The sequence below is a fragment of the Myotis daubentonii genome, chromosome 10 (assembly GCF_963259705.1).
Source record: "Myotis daubentonii chromosome 10, mMyoDau2.1, whole genome shotgun sequence".
In the NCBI taxonomy this organism is placed as follows: Eukaryota; Metazoa; Chordata; class Mammalia; order Chiroptera; family Vespertilionidae; genus Myotis; species Myotis daubentonii.
In genome coordinates, this window is record NC_081849.1 from 18,591,444 (window position 1) to 18,607,956 (window position 16,513).

Here is a 16,513-nt window from a genome sequence, read left to right on the forward strand (position 1 = left end):
CCCCATTGCACTAATGTTTTTAAAAATGTGATATCCTTCACAGAGCAGCGATCCTTGGAAATCAGTGGGATCCAAAAAATTGGATTATAGAACATTAAAAAATTTTCACATTATGAGTGATTTTCCAATAACTACTTGCCCCTTCTTCCCCCATGGTCTAGAATCCCCAATTTTCAATGGGACACTCAGTCCTTCAGAATCAAGTTAAACTCGCCTGTGGCTAAGCCCTGGTCAACAGACAGAAGTGCAAGTGTCAAGCAGGAGCATCTCTGGTATAGACCAGTGATGGCGAACCTTTTGAGCTCGGCGTGTCAGCATTTTGAAAAACTCTAACTTAACTCGGGTGCCGTGTCACATATAGACATTTTTTGATATTTGCAACCGTAGTAAAACAAAGACTTATATTTTTGATATTTATTTTAGATATTTAAATGCCATTTAACAACGAAAAATCAACCAAAAAAATGAGTTTGCGTGTCAGAGGTGAACCTGTGTCATAGGTTCGCCATCGCTGGTATAGACCTTACTTTCAAGATTGCTGCAGCATGCCCTTTGCCCTTTCTTTATGTATATATACTAGAATTCATGCCTGGGTGGGATCCCTTGTGGTGGCCTGCGGATATCGGCCCCAGCTCTCACCCCCAGCCTCACAGCCCCAGCGCCCGCCCCAAGCCTCACAACCCCGCAGCCCCTCCTGGCACCCCACCATGGCCGGGTGTGGCCCCCTCACTTGATCCACCATCCCGCCTGCGGGGCGATCGCTCAGGTCCGGGCCCCCGCCCGGCTATCTCAGCACCTGGGAGCCAGGAAGCGACCCTGCACCCTGCCACCGCCACTGATTGCCATCTGCAGGGCAATTGGCAGGGCGATCATGCCCCCAGTCGCACCCGCCTTGGCCTGGAGCCACCCGCTCACCTGCTCCACCATCCCACCGGGGTCCCACTCTTGTTGGGGCCCATTGGGACCAGCATGTTGTTGATGCCCGCCATGTTCCACACCACCCCCTGGTGGTCAGTGGATGTCATAGAGAGCGGTGGAACTCTTGGTGGAACAACTGCCTGAGGGGGCAATTTGCATATTAGTCTTTATTATATAGGATATTTATTTATTGACTTCAGAGAGGAAGGGAGAGGGAGAATGAGATAGAAAAATCAATAATGAGAAAGAATCATTGATCGGCTGCCTCTTGCATGCTCCACACTGGGAATTGACCCCTAATCTGGGCATATGCCCTGACCAGGAATCAAACCGTGACCTCCTGGTTCATAGATTGACGCTCAACCACTGAGCCACTCAGGCTAGGGCTTGCCCTTTCTACTTCATTCTTATCTCTATTGTCCTAACTTAAACTGGCATGATGGTTTAATATTTAATATTTAATACTGTTTTCCCAGAGGGTCAAATGAGATCATTCTACAACTTTAAATTTGGTAGCAGATATTTGGCCTCAAACATTTGGATTCCCATATTTATCTTTCTCCTGGGAAATGTAGTTTGGGCTCTTATGGCTATTAAAGTGAATAAATTCATCTTTAAAAATAAACTGAAGTAAAAATAAGCGATCTTTCAATTATCCAGGTTTATTATAGGATCTCTGTGATCCATATGTTGGTTCTAAAGATACTTTTCAAAAGCCATATCCATACATAAATTTACACTGGCAACATGTCTTTCTTCCTCCTGTAGTGCTTTAAAATTCAAATGCAAAGAAACCATCCTTAAATTATCTTACCTTGTGAGTGACATCCCCCACTAAGGCCTAGATTCACCTCCCGCCCACATAGATCCAGTTCATGGAGACTGCTGCCATGAAATGTAATAGATGGAATGAAGACTTGTGCTAGAAAAACAGCCTCATGTCAGTTTACATAGCCTTTCTGAGCATTTCGTTTCAGAGGGGAGGACTCACAGAGAAACCAATCATTGACCTGGACTCAAGAAGAAATAGGAGGCATATGTCAACATAGCTACGGCAGGTGCTGTGTTCTGTCGCCTGAAATTAGTAGCACCTTCCATACAGTAGAGCTGGAGTTAAAGGGACTGGGATGGAACTAGATTCCTGTAGTGTGTCCTTTTGAACAAAATTTCAAAATTTTGATAATAATGCCTGTGGAAACGAGACGTAAACATCAGCTGAAAAAGTTAACTGAAATTTCTAGCTCTCAATAAGATGTTATTGTATTTTTCACCAATGGTATAAATGGTTCTCCGCCTTCATTTAGAATGGACAGAGGACATGGGCCTGGTCTGTGACATGAGAGAGGTTGGTATGTAACAGAAATTTCCCAGCAGGGAGGACTTGGAGAGTGTGGGAAGGGCTCACAAGTGAAGGTATTGGGGTTTCCTAAGTTAATCTCATTCACTCATATATTAGCAACTTTTTATTTTTAGGGTGATAAATAGCAAAAGTCACTTGATTACTAGCCCAATGCCTATTTCCAATGCTCTGTCCCCATAACCAACTCGTTTCCTAATTAAGGGACAGGTAACAAGAGCTAATCTCTACCGATTATGAAAAAAAGACTTGCCACAGAAATATAGCACTAAGTAGCTGTAGATGGTGAATGTGATTGGAAATAAACCTGAAATGAGAGGGAAAAACTGGGAAATGAAGAGCAGTGTCTGGGAGTGAGCAGGGGGCAGAAGAGGAAAAGACAGAGGGAGGACTGGACCAGGTGACCACTTCATCCAGGAAAGATGGGTGGCCGGATCTTCAGGGCCACCTAGGCCCAGGAATGCTTATGAGGTGCAGAAATTAGTTAGCACCATTCACCTCTCAGTTTCCTCTCTTATTTTTTTTCTTTTTTTTTTTTTTTAAATATATTTTATTGATTTTTTACAGAGAGAAAGGGAGAGGGATAGAGAGTTAGAAACATCAATGAGAGAGAAACATCCATCAGCTGCTTCCTGCACATTCCCTACTGGGTATGTGCCTGCAACCAAGCTACATGTCCTTGACTGGAATCGAACCTGCAACCCTTGAGTCCGCAGGCCGATGCTCTATCCACTGAGCCAAACCGGTTAGGGCTCCTCTCTTATTTTTGTTGCCATGTTCCCAGACCCTTGCACACTAGTCCCTGGTCACACAGGCCCTCCAGCTCCTTAGCACACCCACTTAAGCCTCTCTCTCTTTTCCATCCCCCAAAGCTCACAAACTGAGAGAGGGCTGCATTCATTTGTGTCTTTTCTTGGTTCTTTCTTAACTATGTACACAAAAGCAAGGTCTACCATTATTTCCTCATTTTCTATCTCCTGGGGATTTTTTAAAAATTTCTTTCCTTCTCTGTCATCTGCCTTCGGTGTCCACTTTCCTGTACCTTGTAGGTAGGTGTCCTGTGAGGGCACAGTGATACACACAAGCAATAGATTGTTCAAGTGCTTCCAGATATTTTCAGATTATGCCCCCCAAAATTATGATTCAACAGGTTTAGAAAATTATGATTCAAAAGGTCTAGAAAAGGATTAGACCAGCCGTGGGCAAACTACGGCCCGCGGGCCGGATCCGGCCCGTTTGAAATGAATAAAACTATTGAAAAAAAAGACCGTACCCTTTTATGTAATGATGTTTACTTTGAATTTATATTAGTTCACACAAACACTCCATCCATGCTTTTGTTCCAGCCCTCCGGGCCAGTTTAAGAACCCATTGTGGCCCTCGAGTCAAAAAGTTTGCCCACCCCTGGATTAGACTCTGTGTTTTGTTTTTAAATCCTCACCTGAGGATATGTTCTTTGATTTGAGAGAGAGGGAGGGAGAGGGAGAGAGAGGGAGAAAGAGAGAGAAAGAGAGAAAGGAAACATCTATTGGTTGCCTCCCATATGTACCCTGATGGGGAATCAAACCCACAACCTTTTGGTACATGGACCAACGCTCCCATCAACTGAGCCACCCGGTCAGGGCACACTCCATGTTTTTTAATGTTCCTTTGGTTACTCCAGTGGATCCAGTTGGGAACAACTAGATCAATGAATATTTTAAATGGAAGGTATCAATCACCCTACCATCCACATCAAAATGAAAAAGTTATCCCAACCAAGTCTTCTAAAACTACTGAATCTTAGCTAGGGATGTGCAGCCGCAGTGCAAACCCAGTGGTGGATCTGAAGAGCAGCATCTGGAGCTATCCGTCTGCAAGAGAGTTAATTGATGTGTTCCATAGCTGTCACCAGTGGAATGAGTTCATCTATAAGCTATAGTTTTAAGTTTTGAAAATAATATATTTAAAATATGTGATATGATAAAAAGCATTCTTAACTGAAATATTGTATTGGCAAAGGTCTTTTGAAATAAACAATGTTTTAATTTTCAAAGACTTGTCTGGACATTTTGGATTAAAACATGAAAAAAACTTTAAAGTCTCTAAGTGAAAAACTAATAGATATTCATGCGATGTCTTATTCATCCTCAAATTGGGAATGCAAATGATTATAATGTCTGAGTAACAAATCCTATTGCAAACCAGGTGGTTTTCAGTTCTTTGCACAAAATTAAATAATCTAATTTAGACACCAACTGAAATGTCAATAAAAATAATTTTGAAGACAGAATACTGTATGTTTTTTGGCATACAATTCAGGAGGTTAGGAATAAATGCATAGCCAAAAATTTGGAGTTCCAATTTGTATGAATGTTTTACTGCAGGGAAGTATGACATATCTACACTAATAAAGGAGAAAAATTGTAATTGGCGTACGAGCTACCCTTTTCATTGGCTAATCAGGGCTATATGCAAATTAACTGCCAACTAAGATTGGCAGTTAACTGCCAACAAGATGGCGGTTAATTTGCATATGTAGGCACAATGCAGGGAGGCGAAAGGGAAAGCAGGAAGAAGCCCCCTGCCACTGACAGTGATCGGAAACCCAGGGGGGAGCTAAGAGCTGGGGGGCAGGGCAAAGGCAGCCCCAGGGCCGCCTTTGCCCTGCCCCCCAGCCATGATAGGAGAATCAGGCGCCTTTTCTGCCCTGGCCAGTGATAGCAGGAAGTAGGGGTGGAGCCAGCGATGGGAGCTGGACACGGTCAAAGCTGGCAGTCCCAGGAGCTAGGGGTCCCTTGCCTGGGCCTAAAGCGAAGCCCACGATCGCGGGGCCACTGCAGCTGCGGGTCCCCGCTGCCCGGGCCGGACGCCTAGGCCAGAGGCATCAGGCCTTGGCAAGGGGCCGATCCTGCGATTGGAGGGTGATGGGGGTCAACGCCTGAGGGCTCCCAGTATGTGAGAGGGGGCAGGCTGGGCTGAGGGACACTCCCCCCCACACACACACCCAGTGCACGAATTTCGTGCACCAGGCCCCTAGTGATAGATAATATACTGTCAGCCATTCATGAATACATATTACATTAAGATAGAGTTCTGTAAGAGGAGAATTGAGAAAATATGATGAACATATATTGTTGAAAAGGTATTTGTCTAAGTGGATGGTGAAGAATATCAAATTGCTATTGTATCACCTTAGAAACGGGAAAGAGCATCATTCTCACTCTTGCAACAACAAAAAAACCCTGGGTACCTCTAAGCCCATCACAAGGAGCAGTCATCTGCAAATCACTTTGTAGCTTATGCTGGGTGGCCCTGGGTGGGGCACAGGTGGTGGCTGACTTCTATCGGTCCCTCTCCGGAGGCCCCCGCGCATGTGCATCCAGTGGACAGCTTCAGGCCACATTGAAGCACCACCCAACCACCTCCACAAGTGACACACTCAAGAGGCAGGCTCAGTGGGCACCAGAGCCCCGCTGAAGTAAGTCCTACTCTGTGGGGTGTGCCCCCGCACACCTGATCCTCCACAGTGATCTCAGCCAGTCCTTGCAGCCGATCAGCCTGGGGGAAAATCCCTCCCACTGATGTGCCAATAGAAGTCAATGCTCAACTACAACAGGAGGGTGTACACAGCCCACATGGGGCAGCACACTTGGGGTGCCTAGCTTGGGTGATTTGGGAGGCTGTGCCACTGGACCCGACAGAGCACTTACTGCATTAAGCCACTCTACCCAGTTTGGGAAACATAATTGCTCTACCTAATACATAGAAACAAACACAGGGAAGCAGCCAAAATGAGGAAACAAAGAGACAAGTCCCAGATCAAAGAATAGGACAAAACTCCAGAAAAAGAACTAAACAATATGGAGATAAGCAATCCACTAGATACAAAGTTCAGAACACTGGTTATAAGGACACTCAATTAACTTAGAGAAAGAGTAGATGAATTTAGTGAGAACTTCATCAAAGAGATAGGAAACATAAAAATGGCCGAAACTGGTTTGGCTCAGTGGATAGAGCGTCAGCCTGCGGACTGAAAGGTCCCAGGTTCGATTCCGGTCAAGGGCATGTACCTGGGTTGCGGGCACATCCCCAGTAGGAGATGTGCAGGAGGCAGCTGATCGATGTTTCTCTCTCATTGATGTTTCTAGCTCTCTATCTCTCTCCCTTCCTCTCTGTAAAAAATCAATAAAATATATTTAAAAAAATAAATAAATAAAATAAATAAATAAAAATGGAACTAGAAAATATAGAAGAACCAGTCAGAAATGAAGGCTGCATCAACTGAAATGAAGAATACATTACAGGGAATTGACAGTGGAGTAGATAGATCAGAGAATCAAATCAGAGATTTAGAAGCTAAGGAAGCAGAAAACACCCAAGCAGAACAACTAAAAGAAAAATAATTTTTAAAAATGAGGATAGTATAAGGAGCTTCTGGGACAACTTGAAAGTACCAACATTCACATTAGGGGGGTACCAGAAAGAGAAGAGAGAGAGAGAGAGAACAAGGGATCAAGAACCTATTTGAAGAGATAATTGCTAAAACCTTTCCAAACCTGGTGAAGGAAACAGACATAGCAGTCCAGAAAGTGCAGAGTCCTGAGCAATATAATCCAAAGAGGCCCACATCAAGACACATCACAATTAAAATGACAAAGGTTAAAGACAAAGAGAGAACCTTAAAAGAAGCAAGAAAAAAGCAGTTAGTTACCTACAAGGGAGTTCTGATAAGACAGTCAACAGATTTCTCAAGAGAAACATTTCAAGTCAGAAGGGATTGGCACAAAATATTCAAAGTGATGAAAAGTAAAGAACAACCAAGATTACTCTATTCAGCAAAGCTATCATTTAGAATCAAAAGACATATAAAGAGCTTCCCAGACAAGAAAAAGCTAAAGGAGTTCATCACCACCAAACCAGTATTACATGAAATGTTAAAAGGTCTACTTTAAGAAGAAGAAGAAGAAGAAACAAAGATAAAAAATATGAATAATAAATGGCAATAAATACATATCTATCAACAATTGAATCTAACAAGCAAAATAAATGAACAAGCAAAACAGAAATAGATTCATACCTAGATACAGAGAACATTTTGATGGTTGCCAGATTGAGGGGGAGGGGGGGGGGTGAAAAATATAAAGGGATTAAGAAGTACAAGTTGGTAGTTACAGAATAGTCACAGAGATATAAAGTACAGTATAGGGAATATAGTCAATAACATTGTAATAACTATGTATGGTGTCAGACGAGTACTAGATTTATCAAGATGATTACTTAGTAAGTTATGTAATGTCTAATCACTGGGTTATACACCTGAAATTAATATAATATTGTATGTCAACTGTAATTAAAAATTAAAAATTATTTTAAAATAAACAAAATTTTAAAAACTGCTTCAAATATTTCTTTTTAGAAATTTGCCTTAAGGTTGTGTGTGAATGTGAGGAATATAATATGTATAGAGTCAAATATATAAAAAACATGTGACTAAATGTTATCTTAGAAAATATAGCTTTTATTCAAAGGATAGCACTTGACTATATTACATTTTTTATAATATAAAATTATATTCAGCACTGCTTAGAGTGGAATTTATTATATGAAATGCTTATATGAGAAAAGATAAAATAATTCAAATCAATTATTTAAATTTTACTGGGAAGTCCTCAATAATGAGGGAGAAATAAAATTATTTTCAACAAATGGTGCTAAATTCCTGAAAGTAATACAAAGTAATCTATAACAATAAAAGGCCAGGCATCATGATCAGAACAACCAATCGACCAGTCGCTATGAGGTGCACTGACCACCTCTCGGTCCCTCCCACCAGCCCGCAGGCTCCCATCGCTAGATGGCCAACAAGGAACCACCAGAACCGGACTGGGTGACAGCGGAGTGGGTCTGGGGACTGGACTCGCAGGGCGGTGGCAGCATCGCGGAGCGTCCCAGGGCATCCCGGGGCGGCGGCAACGTCGCGGAGCATCCCAGGGTGGCGGCAAACAGCTTCACAGAGTGTCGTGGGGTGGCATCAGCTTCACAGAGCAGAGCATCTTGGGGCAGTGGCGAGCAGCGAGCAGCACCACGGAGCGTCCCGGGGCAGCATCAGCGTCGCGAAGCATCCTGGGGCGGTGGCAGCATCGCAGAGTGGCGAGCATGGCTCTGATCACAGGCTAGGCCTTGGGACCCTACACACACATGATTTCATGCGCTGGGCCTCTGGTCTCCATATATAAAAGCCTAAGTGGCTGTCCAACTGACCGTTCACCTGGTAGCTATGATGTGCAATGACCACCAGGGGCAAATGCTCCGACCAGTAGAGAAGGGAGTCCGATTCCTCATGGAATTGGCTGTGGGTTAAGTTGCTGCTGGAGCACTGTCAGCCCCGAATCTGCTTTACCTGAACCCCGGACCCAGAGAGGAGGGAGCCCGATTCTGGGGTGCATCACCTGAGAACTGCCCTCTTGCAATCCAGGACCCCTCGGGGGATACTGGAGAGCCAGTTTTGGCCAATCCCCACAGGCCAGGCCAAGCGACCCCACTGGGCCTCTAGTAGTGAATATAAAATGTCATTGAAAAAAAACCCAAAAAAACAAATGGTGCTAGAACAACTAAATATCCGTATTGATAAAAGAAACTGTAATCAATGCCAATCCTATATAATAAAACCCTAATATGCAAATCGACCGAACAATGGAATGACTGGTCGCTATGGTGCACACTGACCACCAGGGGCAGATGCTCAATGCAGGAGCTGCCCCCTGGTGGTTAGTGCGCTCCCACAGGGGGAGTGCCACTCAGCCAGAAACCAGGTTCACAGCTGGCGAGCACAGTGGCGCGGGAGCCTCTCTCGCCTCCGCAGGTCCCTCTCCCACTTCCACAGGAGCCTCTCCTACCTCCATGGAGAGCGTGCCTAAGCCGGCAGTCAGACATTCCCCGAGGGGTCCTGGGCTGCAAGAAGGCACAGGCCTGTCTGAGGGATCCACACCCCTCCTCCCCCCCCCCCCACCCACCAGTGCTCAAATGTCGTGCACCGTACCAGGCCTCTAGTCTCACATAATATACAGAAATGAACATAATATACAGAAATACTCAAGATGGATCAAGGGACTAGATGTAAAGCTAAAACTACAAGACAATTACAAAAACACTGTTAACATAAAACAAATGGGGTTTTTGTTTAGCAAATAAGAATTCTTTATTCTTTATTCAAAAGCAACTTAAGTATTTTTTTCAACTTCAGGGTCTTTTCCTGGCCACGTGCTGCTGTGTATAATGGAAATTAAATGGTTTCTTTCTTCGAATGGGAGACCAAATCCCGTTGGTTTTGTTCACATCCATTTAAAAATAGGTAAAAAGAATAGAGCTATCACAACACATAATATTTTTTATTCTACTAACTGGTATTTTTAAAACTTCACATTGTTACAGAATATTTATAAAATAATAAAGCCTAAAAAGTTTAAGACCACATAACTAGTATAGTTCTCTGTTTCAAAGCCAAATCAATCTCCTGAAGTTTGAGAGAATTACTGACTTAATAAATTAGAAAAGAGGGAATTAGTGAGTTGTTGTCTTCCTAAAACTGCACAGCTGCCTCTAATTTGGAAAAGATAAATGCAGGTAGGAAGACCATTGGAAGCTGCCAAACACAAGCATTATCCGGAAGCCAAGCTGAGTGGGAGGAGAGACAGAGCAATCCATTTGCAGATAAAGCTCTTGTGAAATCCGGAAGATTTTTTTCTAAGGAAGTCCCACTGAAAGTTCATAATAACTTCTTGAACAGCTGTAAATTTCAGAGATAAAAGTATCAGCAGTAGCTGTACGCACTTTATATACCTGGAACCTTCACCCCGGGAAAGCAGAATTCTGTCTCTTTTGAATAGAAGGAAACAGAACAAGGGATGACTCTTGGGTCAAATTGGAATACAATGGCTTTTGGACAAAATCCCACAGTGCCATGTGATGAGTCTACAGTTAATAACCGTGTAGGCCACTAAGAAAATGATTAATCATTGGAGGGCTAAACCAAATTCTGTGTGTATCCCATCAACATATTGCATATGAAATAATAAAGAAAATTATGCTGTTGTAACACTTAAAGCAAGCAAACATTAATCCTTCATTTAACAAACGTTTAACACTGCCCGTGTCCCATATATTTTACATATATACTCTAATTTTCTGCAATCCTAAAGCTGAAGTATTCCCAACATCACTTTCTAGATAAGGAGACACAAAAAGATTTTAACTCTTTGTCTGTTTTCATAAGTTCCTGAAGAATAAATAGTGGTTTATTGGACATTGTGGCCCCATGGCATAGTAGTCAGTCCATATTAAACTAAAAAAAAATGTGTTAAATAAATTAGTAAATGAATGAACGAGATATAGTTAGGCTGACCTTGAGAAATACCTAGGATAAGCAGAAGCAAGGGAGTGAAGGCAGAATTAAAAAAAAACACAGAAAATCCAGTCACCATTGCTTGTTACTGTTTAAGGAAAGCAAAATTAAAAAGTGAATCGCCTTATACCTAGCTACAAAAGAAAGGCATTACTACCCATAAGCTGAGGAGGTAAAGAGCAAGAATGAGTCCCAGAATTCAGAGTTGTAGAGCATGTAGCTGAATGCAGTCACTGACAACAGACCAAAAATCAGGTGAGAGGAGCCAGGGGAATAAATACCACAATCTTTGCCTTTCTTTCAGACCTCAGGTTTCCTGCTGATGGCTCCCACTGACCAACGCAACTAAAGGGCATGACATACTTGTTGATGTAGTGCACAATGCTCAGCCTCCAGGGCACAAAGCAAAGAGAGAGGGAGGGTGGGAGGCAGAGCGAAAGAGGCAAAGGAAGGATATCCAGCAAAAGCCACGTGTTTTACATTTCAATAGACTTTTATTTGAAAAACAATTAAAACCAATTTAACAAATTCTATTTCCATACGGTGTGACCTCTGTATTATTCTATTTGCAGTGGACAAAATGCTGATCATCAAACAAGTACTCCTGGGTCTTCTAAGGACTGGGCATCTGGGGCTCTATAATCTTAGGGCTTGTGTCTTCCTGATATTTCTGTCTGATTTCACCTATTTCGGGATCATCAACTATAAATGAAGCCAGGACTGGAATCTGCGAAAAGTAGTTCTTAGCCAGGATATGCTTGTGTTTGATCTTGTGAATGAACAAGGGTTCATATCCCTGAAAAAAAAAAAAAAACTCTATTAAATGTCACAGTTATATTTAGCCAAGTAAAAACACTTTCATGCCTCGCTGCCTTCGCTTATAATTTCTCTGAGCCCAGGGTACATTTTTCGCCACTGTGACTATCATCTTTCAGGGCTCAGCTCCTATGACCTTTAACCTGCCCGCTTTTCCTGACTCTCCCTTCTTTTCCACCAAGTGATGGCTACTACCTGTACCTTCTCTTACCACCTGTTTTTTGAGAGTAAAACAGCGCCTCAGTAAAGATCCCTCACTAGTGTCAATCAAAAGTGAAGCAAGCCCTAGAGGAAAGGAGCCAAAGAATATGAACTAGGTAGGATTATCCTGGGCTTATTTTTAAGCCTCCTCTCCACCGACAAATTTAACAGGTCAAAATAGGAATCCTTCGCACTAATCTAACTTTATTCCATCACTTCTTAGCTCATATTTATTAAAGAAAAATTAACACATTTCTGTTATGCAGCATTAAATTATCCATACACAGGACTTCTTATATTTTCAAAGTACCTTTATAGATCCAAAATGTAATCCTTAAAGATGAGATAAGCATATTATAGTACATACAATTAAAGAAATAATAAGCAGCTCTTAAAGAATAATATAAAAAGATATCCAATACCTATCACCCCCTTGTTATATTATTCCCTTTTTATTAATGAGAAAACCAGAACACCAAGACATTAACAACCTTGCCCCACTTCTCTCAGCTCATGAGTGACAGAGCCTGAATTCAAGTCAGGCTGCTCTGGTCCTCTGTACCGAGTCCATGCGTGTAGGCACCTTTATAAAAAAGTATGAAGCAAAGCGGGCAGGCCTTACTGTCCTTTAAATCATTAGTGACAGGAATGGGAAATACTGGGTCAGGTCTGCTGACTCTAAATCCACTGTTGTTCTACTTTGGCCAATGTGACACCATGAGAAACTGATCTGCCTCTTTTACAGTTTAGAGAAGAGAAGCTTTTATCCATGCTTTTCCTATAACTTGTGTCATGATTACAGGGAGTCAATCTTTAGCATCTAAGTATTTTTTTTTTTTAATTCACTGAGAAAGCAACTATCAGTGCATTATGGAAGATCTGGAAATACTTTAACTTGCTGCAAGACAAATTATTCTATTTTTATTTTTTTTTGTTAATCCTCACCTGAGGATATTTCTTCTATTGATTTTTAGAGAGAGTAGAAGGGCTGGGGGCTGGGGCAGGGATCGGGGTGGAGTGAGAGACAGAGAGGGGAGAGAGAGAAAAAAACATCAATGTGAGAGCAACACATCACTTAGTTGCCTCCTGCATGGGACCTGACTGAGGACCAGGGATCGAACCTGCAACACAGGTACGTGGCCTTGACCAGGCATAGAACCCGTGACCCTTCAGTAGGTGGGCCAATGCTCTAGCCACTGAGTACATTGCCAGAGCAACAAATTATTCTTTAACTAGGTTGAATATTAATACTCAAATGATTACACCAGGCTGAATATTAATACCTTAAAAGATTACATCAGCCCCAAACCATCAAGAAGGTAATTTTTTTTTCTTGAGTTTGTCTGGTTGTAAACCTTAGCTCTAGTTACAGAAATTCAGTAAGCTCAGCATCCTGAATGGGGATAGAACTTAATTTGATTCTGCAGTAATTTGATTAAATACACAAGGGGAGCTGTGTGGATTAATTGAAGAAGCGGTGGAATATCAGCGCTGGGAATGCACTCCAGTCCCACTGCGGTGCTAGATGAAATGAGTTTGCTAGTATTGTCTATGCTTCCAGTGATTAAGTATTTAGGAGGCAGCTGAGTTTACTAAATACAGCACATAACACACCTTCAAAATTTCTTGCTGCTCTTTCTTTCCATAGCTAAAGTAAAATTTATTTTAGCCTGGCTTCTCCAGGAAAGTTATTCAAAAAAGCTAAAATTTTAACTAGCTTCTCCCCATTACACCTCCCCTCTCCCCAATAAAAACACAGGCAGGGCACAGCATCATCCAAAATGACTTACATTTGAAGTCATTTCTTTAGTTTCTCTTAGCTGGCATCTTACATGGAACTGAATACATCAACTTAATCAGCAGAAGTCAGTAGCAGCAGTAGGAGTCCTGGGCTTGCTTAGTGTAAATAAAGCTCTCTGGGAACCCATTAGGGACTCCTCAAATTCATTCATCAACAAGCTTTAGAAATTACATCGTGTAAGTTACTGAAATTAAGTGGTATTTAATTTTTAACGTGCTTTCTCCACTCCTAGTTAGTTGGAAGCAAATAAAAAATGGAGCCTCGAAACTACACCCCATCAGTATGATGATTTCCATTTTGAGCACAAAATTATGAACAAAATTTATTTGACAATTTAGTGTGCTTTTACGTAGGCTTGTGATGATTAATCAAAGGGCAGATTTTGAGTTCTATAATATCTATTTAGTGGTAATATTCATCTATTCACCCAACAAATCCTTATTAAACCCCTAATCTGTGACGGGCAGTGTGGTAGGTATTAAAGACACAGACACAAGTAAGCTAAACAAAATCTCTGCCCTTGCGGAGAGATTGTGCTTGAACTTGCTGTTATTAGATGGGAGTAGTATCATGTTTGGGTACTTGTACAAACCTTCAGGTCTTTCATTCTCACCTTTCATTCTTTTATTCTCGCCTTAGCTTCCCTTTAATTTTAATCTGTCACACGTACCATCCACAATTTTTGTTATCCAATGGGTTCTCTGTTTCTTAACTCAATGGAAGTACTTAAATTATGCAGGGAATGTGGTTTTTTAAATCCTCACCTGAGGATATTTTTTCCATTATTTTTTTAATCTTTAATTTCTTTATTGGTTAAGGTATTACAAATGTGTCCTCATCCCCTCATTAACCCCCAACCTCCCTCCACACACACACACACACACACTCATGCTCTCATCCCCCTGTTGTCCGTGTCCATTGGTATGCATACAAGTCCTTTGGTTGATCAGAAAAGTGGAGGGAGAGAGAGAGAAACATTGACATGAGAGAGACATATCGATTGGTTGCCTCCCACTCTCACCTGGACCAGGGCTGGAGACCGAACCTGAACCCAAGGTACACACCCTTGATGGGGAATCAAACCCAAGACTCTGCAGTCTGGTGGCCTATGTGCTAATCATTCCAGGGCAGGCATGGACTGTTGTCATACAGTCGAGTTATCTCTAATAATTCCAATGATTAAATTAATTTTCCCCGGTAAAACACAACTTGCTTACCGCTTCAATACTTGTTAGCTTGAGGTGAGCGGCAGCTTCATCCTTGGTGAGGAGAATGCAGTTCCAGGGGGACCACTCCACGGCCTTGTCCCACCGGACGACGACCAGATCGTTGAGGTCATTCCAGGCACTGAGTGCTGACTGGGCCGCCCAGATGTTCTCTACCAGGTACTGAATATCTTGCAGCTGCATGTCAACATAAGTTGAAAAATGCCTTCTTATAAACATAAAAATTGCTTACGATTATTATATTACTTGAGGAAATAATTGAATTATATTGAGTATATTCTTGAAAGAGAAATACTATTCGTGAGGTTTTCCGTGGCGTATTGCTCCTTATTTTTCACTAAACATTTGTTCATTCTGACCAAATTAGGTTATCAGTCTCACATTCATGACCGTCCGTACCTTTGACCTAGAGTAAGCTATATATATTTCTTCCAGTATGCTAATTTTACCTTACATTTAAATGGTAAGTACTTTTCAAAATGTATGAGTAACTATCATCTTGTCCCCAGGGTTAATGTCTGTCATTTTACTCCCATTTTACAGATGAGGACATTAAAATGTTAAAAAGCAATTTTCTTAGTGTTGTTAAAAAGATATTTTTTTGTTTTAATGAAAAAAAGAGAGAAGGGGGAAATGAAATAGCTTTAAAAACATTTTTTAACTTAAACCATATTAGCTAAAACTCTTGAAGCAACTTTTTATCAAGAAGTCTACATATATAAATGTAGAATTGCCAGAAGAGCAAGCTTCAGAAAGTATAAGCACAGGAGGTAAAATCCATTATTTTTAAAAGTTTCGGTGGAAAAGCAGGAATCTTGTCTGTAAACTTTCATCTAATATTGGCAACTCTCACTGATCATACCTGTATCAGGAAAGCAATTTTAGAATCATCTTCATAATTAACTTCTGAAAAGTAGAGCCGCTTAAGTAAATATTTGTACTTCAAAAATGATTCCCGTTGTCGAGTCTCATTGTCAAGGCTAATACAGTTACGACACCGGTATATGCGGTGTGCAGTGGATGAGATAGCGAACTCCGTAGACGGTAAGTAGAGCTGGCAACTGTAGCAAAAGTAAATCTTCTTATAAAATTTCAGTGGGTCTGGAGGAACCTAAATAATAAAAATATATACATATATTTAAATTTATATAGAGAGAGCGAGAGAAAGATGTAAATAAAAGCCAAGTCAAATACCACCCAACAGAAGCACGGAGGGCTAACATCTTAGAAAGAGATAAAAAGTTGGTTAATTTTTTAAAAAATATGTTTTTCTTGATTTCAGAGAGAGAAAGGGAGAGGGAGGGAGTGTTGCAGAATTTACCAGGCGACCAGAAAATACACAAGGAGTACCGGAGGTTCAGGAAAAACCCTTTATTTAAAGCAGTGTTGCTGCTCAGGGGATTCGAAGATCCAAAGCCTGAACAACTTATACAGTGAGGTTATCCTATCTAATAAAAGAGAAACATGGTAATTAGCATACAACTGCTACCCTACCCATTGGCTAATCAGGGCAATATGCAAATTAACTGACAGCCAAGATGGCAGCCGGCAGCCAGGCAGCTTGAAGCGAACATGAGGCTTGCTTGCTTCAGTGACGGAGGACTCCAACGTTCCCCGCCTGCCACTACAGGCCTCTGAGCTGCAACTCTAAGCAACTATGTTACAAATATAGAAGCTAAACAAAACCCCAGAAACCTGCTTTAGTCCTCCAGGCTTCAGCCAGCAGGATCGCAACATTGTTTCAAATACAGAAGGTAAACAAAGGCCAGAAACCTGCTTTCAGCAGCAGAGGCCTAAGAGCTGGAGCCAAG

General features: G+C 41.7%; 1 protein-coding gene across 1 annotated transcript in view; it reads right to left on the reverse strand.

Annotated features, from left to right (window-relative positions):
• Nucleotides 1–11,132: 11,132 nt before the first annotated feature.
• Nucleotides 11,133–16,513, reverse strand: part of IQUB (IQ motif and ubiquitin domain containing) — a 65,597-nt gene continuing 60,216 nt past the window's right edge. Inside the window, exons 11-13 of the mRNA XM_059711686.1 lie at nt 15,565–15,813; nt 14,694–14,879; nt 11,133–11,454 (exon numbers count right to left, since the gene is read on the reverse strand). Of these exons, the coding sequence (XP_059567669.1) occupies nt 11,272–11,454; nt 14,694–14,879; nt 15,565–15,813 (618 nt within the window). The 3' untranslated portion in view covers nt 11,133–11,271. The remainder of the gene's footprint in view (nt 11,455–14,693; nt 14,880–15,564; nt 15,814–16,513) is intronic.